At 41.2% G+C, this 13,292-nt stretch overlaps 1 protein-coding gene across 3 annotated transcripts in view; it reads right to left on the bottom strand.

The window, feature by feature from the left end:
• RASGRF2 (Ras protein specific guanine nucleotide releasing factor 2) overlaps nucleotides 1–13,292 on the bottom strand; it is a 233,099-nt gene that overhangs the window by 88,929 nt on the left and 130,878 nt on the right. For all 3 annotated transcript variants that reach the window (XM_026498699.4, XM_048221198.2, XM_044384086.3), the window contains exons 16-17: nucleotides 4,993–5,118; nucleotides 1,263–1,352 (exon numbers count right to left, since the gene is read on the bottom strand). In XM_026498699.4, the coding sequence (XP_026354484.2) occupies nucleotides 1,263–1,352; nucleotides 4,993–5,118 (216 nt within the window). The remainder of the gene's footprint in view (nucleotides 1–1,262; nucleotides 1,353–4,992; nucleotides 5,119–13,292) is intronic.

The raw sequence follows: 13,292 nt of genomic DNA, 5'->3' as shown, positions 1-13,292 counted from the left end.
TCTCAGCAAGTCCCAACTGGTAACCAATTCTGCTGAGAGCATAGTGAAGGCTCCTTCATCATTTCACCAAAGAGATGTTCATTATTATGAATGGAGTCGACAACAGAAGTCAACTGGATTGACAAGACATCAATGCTATTACCATTATAGGCTGTTTTGTGTTATGTTGACGGGAATTTGAGGGGAAGGTTTTGAGATTAGTTAGAGCAAAACACACCCCAATTTTCCTGACCACATCCAATGCAGCATGTGTGGCAAAATACTGGAGATGGAATGTGGTTAATCTGTAAAGATTTCCATTCAGATGGGGTGTATATATATGTATATGTATATACGTGTATATATATATGTATAATCACTCTGGTAGCTTATGTTCATTATAGAACCTCTCTCTTTGTTCTTACTTCAAGTGAGAAAGAATTCACACAGATAGTACTTACTAGCTACTATTATTGAATACAGGTTCATGGGCTTTGGAAATGGACTCTTCTGTGGTAGGTGAACAATGGCTAGTTAACAAAATACACCCTCACTCATGGTTCTACAAGGCTTGATGATCAGAACCCATGGGTTTGTTTGGGTGAAGACACCCACAACAACAAAGCTGTTTAAACCACATACGGATTTGTTAGGCAACAGTCCCTCCAACTTCCTTCCCTCCATAAGCCTCCCGACTGCCTTGCATATGCTCTTACCATTTTACTCAATTTTAAAGGAAACGCTTGTTCCTGGTAATTCGGCTAAAAAGGTTAAAGAACTCCATAAAACAACATGCTTCCTTCTGTGATACAGAAGTTCTTAAAAGCATCACCCACACAACACCTGCGTAAGACTCACCTGAAGGCGCTTACTTAAAAGACAGTCTATGGGTGAAGGGGAGCGGGAGATACAGGCTCCGGCTATGACATGAATAAGTCAGGGGGGTAAAGGCACAGCGCAGGGAATACAGTCAATAATATGGTAGCTACGTTTGTGGTGAGCACAGCATAGCATACAGAGACATTGAATCACTAGGCTGCACGCCCGAAACTAGTGTAAAATTACGTGTCAACTCTACTCAAATACCAAAATTAAAAATAAGTAAGTACATACATGAATAATCAGTCAATAAAAGACCATGTGACACACTGACTTAGAAGGGGAGCTGGGAATCTGCCGTCTTAGCGAGCTGCCCAGTGTCTCACCAACACACCGGCAGGCAAGCACCGCTGATTTCATGTACATTCCTGTCAGTCTGCACGTGGCTGCTCGGCCCTGCTCACCTGGGGGACTTCCGTGTCCTGCAGCCGCGGTGGCAATCGCAAAGGCAGACGCCGGCGAAACAGAGCAGTGCGAGTTGTCGGCCGTCTGTCCTGGTTATGTGAAAGAATGGAAATGGCATGGTGAGGCAGATGGGTAATATTCCAAAAGGAAAATTCTCATTTTCATTCCTGCACTGGATGAAGGCTTGGGCCAGACACCCTGTATTGTCCTTGTTCATAGAAAAATAACAAGATTTTACATCAGTAATTGCACTCTAGGTAGACACCCAAGAGAACTGAAAACATATCCTTGCAAAAAATAATACGCGAATATCCCTAGCAGCATTGTTCACAATAGCCAAGAAGTACGAACACCCAAATGTCCATCAACCATGGAATGGATAAACCAGATACGGTATATCAATACAAGAGAATATTATTTAGCCACCAAAAGGAATGAAGGACTGATGCCTACAACACGAATGATCTGTGAAAACATGCTAAGCAAAAGAAGTCAATCACAAAAAGTCATGTATTGTATGATTCTCTGCATAGGAAATGTCTGGGAGAGGTAAATCCCCAGAGACAGAAAGTAGATTAGTGGTTGCCAGAGGCTGTGGGGAGATGGGAATGGGCAGTGACTGCTAATGGGCACAGGATTTCTTCTGGGGGTAATAAAGATGCTGTGCAGTGAGACAGTGGTGATGGCTGCCCAATCTTGTGAATATATAAAAGCCACTGAACTGTATACTTGAGAAGAACTTTAAGGTACCTGAATTATATCTCAATATAAAAAAAGTTTTTTAAAAATTTCCTACATCATCAGGGCACCTGGGTAGCGCAGTTGTTAGGCGTCTGCCTTTGGCTCAGGGCGTGATCCCGGCGTTCCGGGATCGAGTCCCATATCGGGCTCCTCTGCTATGAGCCTGCTTCTTCCTCTCCCACTCCCCTGCTGTGTTCCCTCTCTCACTGGCTGTCTCTCTGTCACATAAATAAATAAAATCTTAAAAAAAAAAAAAAATTTTCCTACATCAGGGACGCCTGGGTGGCTCAGTCATTAAGCATCTGCCTTTGGCCCAGGGCGCAATCCCAGGGTTCTGGGATCGAGCCCCACATCGGGCTCCCTGCTCCGCTAAGAGCCTGCTTCTTCCTCTCCCACTCCCCCTGCTTGTGTTCCCTCTCTTGCTGGCTGTCTCTCTCTCTGTCAAATAAATAAATAAAATATTTAAAAAAAAATTCCCACATCAAAAAAAATTTCCTACATCATATTACCAATAGAATTTTCTGCCCAAAACACCTCTAAAGTGAGGATGCATTCTAAAACCAAAAAGATGCTCTGAGCCCCCTTGTGCAGCCCTTTCCCTCCTCAGACATTTTACACACAGCATCTGATAATGCTGATGCCAACCTCACTGGTTTTCCTCGTTCAGGCTTTTAGTGAAAATAATTCACTGTGATTCTGACCTGAAGGGTTTTTATGAGTTTGCCCCTACAGTGATATAGTCATGCTTAAAATAAATAAATACAAGGCAAGGCAAAGAGCTGCTTAATACACCCCAGTAGAAAACACAGACCAGCTCTATCCTCTCCTCTAGCAGTGGCTTTTAAATATTTGTGGAAGGAGGTGGCAATAAGACAGATGAACAGGCGAAATTTCAGCTAAACGGCAAGAAAATGTGTGACACTGTCCCCATTTGGATCCTCTGTTTTGTCACAGATTTCAGCTTCCTTCCCATGTTCCTATGTCTCTGGGATGTAGTCACATCAGAGAAGAAACAAAGGACTTAATTTAATTCACAAACAGGATGAGGATTTCCAAACAATGCTTATATAAATTAAAAAATTTTATATATGAATGTAAATATATGAAAAGGACTATAAAGCAGAGCCCTGATAATAGTGACCAAGTGAAGAGTATTTATTTCTCGCCTTGGTAGAGTTTTGCTTCCATGAGCTTTGGCCCCAAAAAGCTCAGGATGGTTACCTTGAACTCAAGATGGGGGTCTGTCCCACGTCACAGGGATCAAGGAAGTCACCAAGGCCTGGACTGACCAAAGCTCTAAGAGTAGTAAAGAGATCTGGCTAACACTACAGTAGACCTGTAACAAGCCAGGGGAGTCCTACTCGCCACTTTCATTTGCCAGAATCACCCAAACGTCAGGGTGACCCATGGTTGATCAGAAGCCTGAAATCGGTCCACTCCCCAAGGGCTGATATCCATCTGGGTGCGTCTTCTGACAGCAGCCTGACCCACGTTTAGCTTCTCTTGGAGCTGATCGCAAAGACAGCTTCCGCCCCTTGGCCAAGGCCACAAAGGAAATGGCCACTTGGAGCCTTGGGCTAAAGTGTCCTATTTAAAGCAGGTGCATGAAAGTCAAAAAATGGTTACATTTTACTTGGATTACTTGGGGTGAGTCTGGTTTCGTAACTGAATGGTTTTCTCCTCTAGCTTGAAAATAACTGACTTGAGGAGAATAAAGGAAACACTTCAAAACCAACTGTTGTGTTTTTTTGTTTTTGATTAGTAAAGAAAAATGTAAGGATTAACAACACATCTGTTTGTTTTTAAATATTTCTAAGGTTTAACAAGTGTTTAAAGTTTGTAATTCCTAGTAGGAAAACATTACCTTAATGCATACCCTAATGGCAAACCACTGTAAAAATGTTTCAAAAAACAACTATTACTTTGATTTTTTTTTTATGTGAACAATGGGGAGATAAAAGATTTCTACCTTTCGGTCTGATGGTTTTTCCTCCATTTATAGGACATTCGGTATGTTCTAAAACAAATTATGGGCAATGCTTTATAATTTTCATAACTATAGAAAATACACCAGTTTCTGCCACATGAACAATAATGATAATTGGGGTCCCGTGTAACTGGACCTTATTTTAAATTCTTTATTTAAATTCAATTTAGTTAACACATACTGTATTAGTTTCAGGGGCAGAATTTAGTGATTCATCAGTTGCCTGTAACACTCAGTGCTCATTCCATCAAGTGCCCTCCTTCATGCCCATCACCCAGTTACCCCATCCCCCACCCACCACCCGTCCAGCAACCCTCAGTTTGTTTCCTAGAGTTAAGAGTCTTTTACGATTTGCCTCCCTCTCTGTTTTTATCTTATTTTATTTTCCCTTCCCTTCCCCTATGCTCATCTGTTTTGTTTCTTAGATCCCACACATGAGTGAAATCATATGGTGGCGAGGGCGCAGAGAACTGGGATCCCTCTTACACTGTTAGTGGCGATGCAAACCGGAGCAGCCACTGTGGGAAACAGTGTGGAGTTTCCTCAAAAAGTTAGAAATAGAGCTACCCTACGACCCAGCAATTGCACTACTAGGTATTTATCCCACTGGACCTTATTTTAGGTGACATAGTGTGCTTAATAAGGTCCCCCCAAAATTGCGGTGTCCCAGAGGAGCCTATTTAATACAGACTACATTGGGATTCACGATAAGGTAGCAGAGTCCAAGAACATTTTGGTAAAGGCAGCACTGACACTCTTCAACCAGCCACCCTCTAAGGACAAGCCTCTTGTGCAATGATGGGGTCAGATCACTATTAGTTACACTAATGATCTATTCTCTAATCATTCATTTCTCCACTACATGACAGCAACATTGTTTCCTTCAACTAATGTTTGTAACAGACTAAAAAATATTTGGGGAGTGAAACAGGCAAAAGAAAGATTCAGAAACTAGGAGCTATCTTTTGCTCTTATATTTCCATGTCTCCTTCTGAGCTTACCTACAGGTTGACGATAACGGAGGTGCTGAGGCGTGGAGGGTGACCGGCAAGGTGAAAGGTCCGTGCTGTCCGCCACTGGGGAACTTTCCACTCCTGCTCGGTCCATGGGCACAGACTCTAGGACAGCTGCTTGGAAACATCGGGAATTTTAACAACCAGGCCATGAATTCAATAGGCACAGTAGTAGGCACAGAAACACAAGGTTTATTACGGATAACAGCCTTTCAGATGAGTCTACATTTTTTAGGGCTTTAATATGAAATCAAGTCATTCCTCCGAGCAGACTGCTAATGTCACTGAATCTCAACGCAGTGTCTTCTCTATCCCTGTCTTGCGACACTGCTGAGCCTGGCTAACCATACCCAGTCCTTTCTGCCCAACACAACGGCAGAAGGTAAAAAGAACAGGGGATGTGCTGTGGGTCCCCTACCCTCTGGAAGAGTAGGGGAAGAGGGACATTTCCAGATTGCAAATCAGACTGGGATCAAAACTGGGACTTCACTTATTCTTTGCTTGGGTTACCCCCTTATACCAACTGAAGTTTGAATCTCTACCAGTGTGGTCCCCATGAAGCTCTGGAGACTCCTAAGGACCTAGAGCTGCCCTGTCCAAAATGGTGGCATTAGCCAAATGGGACTAGGTAAATTTAAATTAAAATCAACTAAAATTAAGTTACTAATTCAGTTTCTTACTTGCATTAGCCATATTTCAGGTGCTCAGTCCCGAATGCGGCTGGTGGTTACAGTACAGGATGGCAGAGTTACAGAGCATCTCCATCCTCCCAGAAAGTTCTATTGGATAGCCCTGGTCTAAAGCTACAGATCAGCAGGAGGCAAGTGGAAATTTTCAGAATGAACTACGGGGAAAGTTTAAGATCATCTGAGCCTTTTCACTGAAGCGAAGTTCCCACGAATAAAAGACACATCATTCTAGGGTCTCATTAGGCTATTACTGATGATGTTTCTGTACCACTCGCACTGCCTTATTAACGAGGTAAAACTACAACTATGTGTACATTCTTTCACAGAAAAGCACGACCAAAAATTCATAAATTTCCAGCAATTCTTGCACTCCTTTTTCCTAGGGCTTTTCATTAGCCCGTAACAGCTGTGTCACCTCTACTAATGTTCCATTACCCCTGTCAGCAGGACCGCTCTCAGCTCAGCTCCCTTTGCCATTCCATTCAAGATTTTAATCAACCAACCTTTCCAAAAATCCCTAATGACTTCTTGCATGTGATTTGCTTCCTTGGAAATATGGCCACAATTCGGCTCTTTTGAAACACAAAGGGGCCAGGGAAGGGAAATGGTTAGGCTCTTTCCCTGAATGACATAATTACAGTAAAGCTGGCAATGATGCAGGATACAGACAAAAAATCCATGCTTAGCTGTTAGTTTTATTATTTTCTAAATAACTCCCTCAAAATTCTGTAATGGAAGGCATCTGCTCTGCAAGAGCAAGCAGAATATCAAATACGTGTCCTTGGGCTGATTCAACCATTCAATCCTCTGAGGCAAATGAAAAAATCATTTCGTCAGCAATTATCCTGAACCCAAAAAACTTCCCAGGGAGAGAGATGGTCAGGCCCTGAATATCCCCTGAAAGAACAGGAAAGCAAAGAATAACACTGTAAGCAAACAGGCAGCTACAGAGAGAAGAAACCATGCCAGCAGGGTGGGGGAGAAGAAGCATTTCCTTCTGGCATGTTCACTTTCAATCAAGTTCCATGCAAACAGCTTTGCTTTCAGGACGAGTAGGCAGATGTGGGCTCAAAACAAATGCTAAAATTGGGAGCACTTTCAGCCCACAGGCAGGCAATTTTCAAGCTCAGAACACAGAAACAGACACCGGTGATGCGGGCCGCGCAGCAACATCTAGCCTGGGTTGCACAGTCATGACCCGAGTGCACCTGGCGGGTGAGAGACCCAAATACAGGCAGCAGTCTTGTGCCTTCCCTTCCTTGCCTGCCGCTGGCTGGATTTTTGTGGAGATCCCACCATCAGGTGGAATGCGGATGAGTTGGGCTGAAATGTGTATTTCTAAGGAAAATCCAGGGTGGAAGAAGGTGGGGCTGGCCTGCTAGGAAGAAAGGAGGGCACTAATGAATAATAGGTGAGCCTGGGACAGACCTGGGGACTTGGGGGGGGGGGGGGGATGTGCATTCATTTTCCCTCCGAGCTTCATCGTTTTGCTCGCTTTGAGGGATAGTTCCTATTTCTCTTCTTTCCCTTTATGTCATTTGAAGTTCTCTTGCCAGGAAATATTGTAGGTTGGCATTAGCATTGCAATGACAATAAAACTGGACAAAAGTCACTAACATTTTTCACATGGTGTGCCCTGAAACCTTCTAGCTGATCAGCAGTGAGAGAGACCTATGGCCTAAGTACGGACCTAACGGATGAAGCTGGTATTACGCAATGAGGTTGTACAGAGTTGTATCCTGAAGTGAAAAGCCAAAAATGTATAAACTGTTGGCACAGAATTCTTATTCAAGTTTGCCAACTGTTTTAAGTGTTAACATTATGCAAAGCACATGCAAACATCTTTCAAATTAAAGACAGATCAGTGTCTCCCTTTTCTTTGCCAATTAGAATTTTCAAGACTAGACAACAGAGTTAACACAGCAGCACTCTTGGCTCCTACAGACATCGTGTACACACACACACACACACACACAGACACACACACACACTGAACCTGTCAGACTGATGCTGAAGTGTTTTATCCATGACTTTCTTAGGCCTATTCATGACCAATTTTGCCCATTTATCAATGCAAAATAAAAGAAAAATCTATGATTCCTTTGTTTCACCTCTTCAGTAAAATGCCACAGAGCTCCCTAGTCTCCAGTGTTAATTCTAAGCTTTCTACTCACAGCATTTCCTTTAAGGGAATCCACAGGATAAATTGTTCTCAAGTCCCAGTAGGAAGAAAAGATGTGCCTGTACACCAGTCTATTCTTAGGTTTCAGTATGAATCACATAATTGATTATTTTCAGGACCCAAACCAGGGTGACCCAAGGAACTGGAGAAGACCACACAGTGTTGTGTTCACTGTTCACTAACCATACCCTTGGCCTCAGACAGTTTTTCTTCATTGCTTGATTTCCTTATTCATTTTATTTTATTTTATTTTTTAAGATTTTATTTATTTATTCGACAGAGATCGAGACAGCCAGCGAGAGAGGGAACACAAGCAGGGGGAGTGGGAGAAGAAGAAGCAGGCTCATATCGGAGGAGCCTGATGTGGGGCTTCATCCCATAACACCGGGATCACGCCCTGAGCCGAAGGCAGACGCTTAACTGCTGTGCCACCCAGGCGCCCCATCCTTATTCGTTTTATTTTTAATCCAGCTATACCATGTTCCTGTTTGAACTACCACTTTAACTACTTGTTAGGAACAAGGTGGGAAGTAAATACATTAAAAGTAATCAGAAGACAGCTACAGAAAGGGAAAAGAAATAAAGATGTAAAGGGGATGCAGAACCATCTATCATGCTAATGGACATCAAAAGAAAACCAGAGCAGCCATATTTATATCAGGCAAACTTGATTTTTAAACCAAAGACTGTAACAAGAGGTGAAGAAGGGCATTATCATAATTAAGGGGTCTATCCATCAAGAAGACCTAACAATTGTAAGTATTTATGCCCCAACTTGGGGGCATCTAAATATATGAATCAATTAATAACAAATATAAAGAAACTCATTGATAATAATACAATAATAGTAGGGGCCATTAACACCCTACTTATAGCAATGGACAGATCATCTAAGCAGAAAATCAACAAGGTAACCATAGCTTTGAATGACACACTGGACCAGATGGACTTAACAGATATATTCAGAGCATTTCATCCTAATGCAGAATAGACATTCTTTTTAAGTGCACGTGGAACATTATCTAAAACAGATCACACACTGGGTCACAAATCAGCCCTCAACACGTAATAAAAGATTGAGATCATAGCATGCATATTTTCAGACCAAACACTGAAACCTGAAGTCAACCGTAAGAAAAAACTTGGAAAGACCACAAATACATGGAGGCTAAAGAACATCCTAGTAAAGAATGAATGGGGGTAACCAGCAAATTAAAGGAGAAATTAAAAAGTACATGGAAGCAAATGAAAATGAAAACACAACAGTCCAAAACCTTTGAGATACAGCAAAGGCAGTCCTAAGAAGGAAGTATAATGCAATACAGGCCTACCTCAAGAAGCAAGAAGAGTCTCAAATACACAACCTAACTTTACCCCTGAAGGAGCTATAAAAAGAACAGCAAATAAAACCTAAAGCCAGGAGAAGAAGGGAAATAATAAAGATTAGAGCAGAAATAAATGAGACAGAACCGAAGGAAAAAACAAAACAAAACAGAACAGATTAACAAAACTAAGAGCTGGTTTTTCGAAAGTATTAGTAAAATTGATAAACTGCTACCCAGACTTATCAAAAAGAAAAGAGAAAGGACTCAAATAAATAAAATCAGGAATTAAAGAGGCGAGATCATAAACAACACCACAGAAATACAAACAATTATAAGGGAATATTATAAAAAATTATATGCCAGCAAACAGGGCAATCTGGAAGAAATGAACAAACTCCTAGAGACATACAAACTACCAAAGCTGAAATAGGAAGAAACAGAAAACCCGAACAGACCCATAACCAGTGAAGAAATTGAATCATAATAAAAAATCTCCCAACAACCAAGAGTCCAGTGCCAAATGGCTTCTCAGAGGAATTCTACCAGACATTTAAAGAGTTAATACCTATTCTTCTCAAACTGTTCCAAAAACAGAAATGGAAGGAAAACCTCCAAACTTATTCTAGGAGGCCAGCATTACCTTGATTCCAAAATCAGACAGACCGCACTAAAAAGGAGAATCACAGGCCAATATCCATGATGAACATGGATGCAAAAATTCTCAATGAGATACTAGCAAATTGAATCCAACAGTACATTAAAAGAATTACTCACTTCAATCAAGTGGGATTTATTCCTGGGTTGCAGGGGTGGTTCCATATTCACAAATCAAAGTGATACAGCACATTAATTAAAGAAAGGATAAGAACCATATGATCCTCTCGATAGACACAGAAAAAGCGTCTGACAAAATACAGCATCCATTCTTGAAAAAAACCCTCAACAAAGTAGGTATAGATGGAACACACCTTAACATCATTCAGGCCATATATGAAAGACCCACAGCTAGTATCATCCACAATGGCAAAAACTGAGAGCTTTTTCCTCTACAGTAGGAACAAGACAGGGATGTCCACTCTCACCATTACTATTTAACATAGTACTGGAAGTCTTAGCATCAGCAATCAGACAACAAAAGGAAAGAAAAGGCATCCAAATCGGCAAGGAAAAAGTCAAACTTTCACTATTTGCAGACAGCATGATACTCTGTAGAAAACCCCAAATACTCCACCAAAAAATTGCTAGAATTGATACATGAATTCAGCAAAGTCACAGGATATAAAATAATGTATCTGGGTGGCTCAGTTGGTTAAGTGTGCAACTTCTGATTTTGGCTCTGGTTGTGATCTCAGGGTAGTGGGATTGAGCCCCGGGTCAGGCTATGTGCTCAGTGTGGAGTCTGCTTGGGAGTCTCTCTCTCGCCCTGGTTCTCTGCCCCCTCCCTGCTCACATTCTCCAAATAAAGAAATAAAATATTTTTTTAAAAAATTCTCTTCCTTTCCCTCTGCCCCTCCCTCCCCCATCACACACTCTCTCTTGTGCAAATAAATAATTAATTAAAAAGAAAGAAAGAAAAGAAAATCAATGTACAGAAATGTTTCATTCTATACACCAATAATGAAGCAACAGAAAAATAAATCATGGAATCCCTCCCATTTGCAATTGCACCAAAAACCATAAGATACCTAGGAATAAACCTAACCAAACAGGTAGAAGATCTATACTCTGGGAACTATAGAACACTTATGATAGAAATTGAAGACAACACAAAGAAATGGAAAAACATTTGGTATTCATGGATTAGAAGAACATACATTGTTAAAATGTTTATAGTACCCAGAGCAATCTACACCTTTAATGCAATCCCTATCAAAATACCACCAGTATTTTTCACAGAGCTAGAACAAACAATTCTAAAATTTGTATGGAACCACAAAAGACCCTGAATGGACAAAGCAACCCTGAAAAAGAAAAGCAAAGCTGGAGGAATCATGATTCCAGATATCAACCTATATTACAAAGCTGTAGTCATCAAAGCAATATGGTACTGTCACAAAAACAGACATATGGATCAGTGGAACAGAACAGAGAACCCAGAAAGGGACCCACAACTATATGGTCAACTAATCTTCAACACAGCAAGAAGGAATATCCAATGGAAAGAAGACAGTGTCTTTAACAAATGATGGGAAAACTTGACAGCAATACGCAGAAGAATGAAATTGGACCACTTTGTCACACCATACACAAAAATAAATTCAAAATGGATAAAAGACCTAAATGTGAGACAGGAAACCATTAAAATCCTAGAGGAGAACACAGGCAGCAACCTCTTTGACCTTGGCTGTAGCAACTTCTTACTAGACATGTCAACAGAGGAAAACAAAAGCAAAAATGAACTATTGGGACTTCATCAAGATAAAACCTTGTGCAAAGCAAATGAAACAATCAACAAAACAAAAAGGTAGTCTACAGAATGGGAGAAGATATTTGCAAATGACATATCTGATAAGGGTTAGTATACAAAATCTATACAGAACTTATCAAACTCAACATCCAAAAAACAAATAATCCAGTTAAGAAATGGGCAGAAGACATGAAGAGACATTTCTCCAAAAAAGACATCCAGATGGCTAGCAGACCCATGAAAAGATGCTCAACATCACTCATCGTCAGGGAAATACAGATCAAAACCATGAGGAGATACCGCTTCACACCTGTCAGCATGCTAAATTCACCAACACAGGACAACAGATGTTGGTGAGGATGTGGAGAAAGGGGAACCCTCTTGCACTGTTGGTGGGAATACAAACTGGTGCAGCCACTCTGGAAAATAGTACGGAGTTTCCTCAAAAAGTTAAAAATAGAAGCATCCAATCCAGCAATTGCACTACTAGAGATTTACCCAAAGGATACAAAAATACAGATTCAAAGGGGTACATGCACCCCAATGTTTACAGCAGCATTATCAACAATAGCCAAACCACTAAAGAAAGAGCCCAAATGTCCATCAACTGATGAACTGATGAATGGATAAAGAAGAGGTTATAAATATATATATATATAATATATATATTCCATTATATATAATATATATATATAAAAAATATATAATGGAATATTACTCAGCCATCAAAAAGAATGAAATCTTTCATTTGCAATGATGTAGGTGAAGCTAGATGTATTATGCTAGTGAAATAAGTCAGTCAGAGAAAAATACCATATGATTTCACTCATACGTGGAATTTAAGAAACAAAACAGATGAACATATGGGAGGGGGGAAAAAGAGAGAGGGAAACAAACCACAAGAGACTCTTAACGACAGAGAACAAACTGAGGGTTGATGGAGAGAGGTGGGTGGGGGATGGGCTAGATGGGTGACAGGCATTCAGGAGGGCCCTTGTTAGGGTGTATGCAAGTGATGAATCACTGAATTCTATTCCTGAAACCAATATTGCACTGTATGTTAACTACCTGGAATTCAAATAAAATTTTGAAAAAAAATAAGAAAGAAGGATGTAACGAAGTGGCCAGGAGAAAAGAAATGGCATGGAAGGACTGGGGGGCAATCAAGGGGGTGCACATTAGGGGATGTGACTAAGAAACAAAGAGGGTAGAGGAGCTGCCATCTCTGGAGGAGAGGTTGGCTCCAGAGTGCTTCATCAAGTGTCGGCCCCACGTGACACAATCCTGGAACTTCCCCATCACCCAGAGTGAAAACAGCTCTGCCTTTAACAATGACCGGGAACAGCACAATGACATTTCTAACTCATGAACCATGTGGATAAACTAATTCTTGAAAATCTAACTCCAAATCATTTGTTTGGGGGAAATCCAGTGAAAATAGGGGCATTAAGCCCTCAACTGTTTTTCTAATGAGGCAGAGAACCTAATTTTTTGGAAAGATCGATTGACTGATTTGAGAGAGAGCTTATGCGAGCTGCTGGGCTGGAGAGGGGGGAGTGCAGAGGGAGAAGGGTGGGAGGGCAGCAGACTGTTACACAGGGATCGATCTCACGACCACAACCTGAGCTGAGAAACCAAGAGCCAGACACTCAACCAACTGAGCCACCCAGGTGTCTCTGGGAAGC

The sequence above is a fragment of the Ursus arctos genome, unplaced genomic scaffold, assembly GCF_023065955.2.
Source record: "Ursus arctos isolate Adak ecotype North America unplaced genomic scaffold, UrsArc2.0 scaffold_5, whole genome shotgun sequence".
NCBI classification, from domain to species: domain Eukaryota; kingdom Metazoa; phylum Chordata; class Mammalia; order Carnivora; family Ursidae; genus Ursus; species Ursus arctos.
This window is presented reverse-complemented; position numbering and strand designations above follow the sequence as displayed.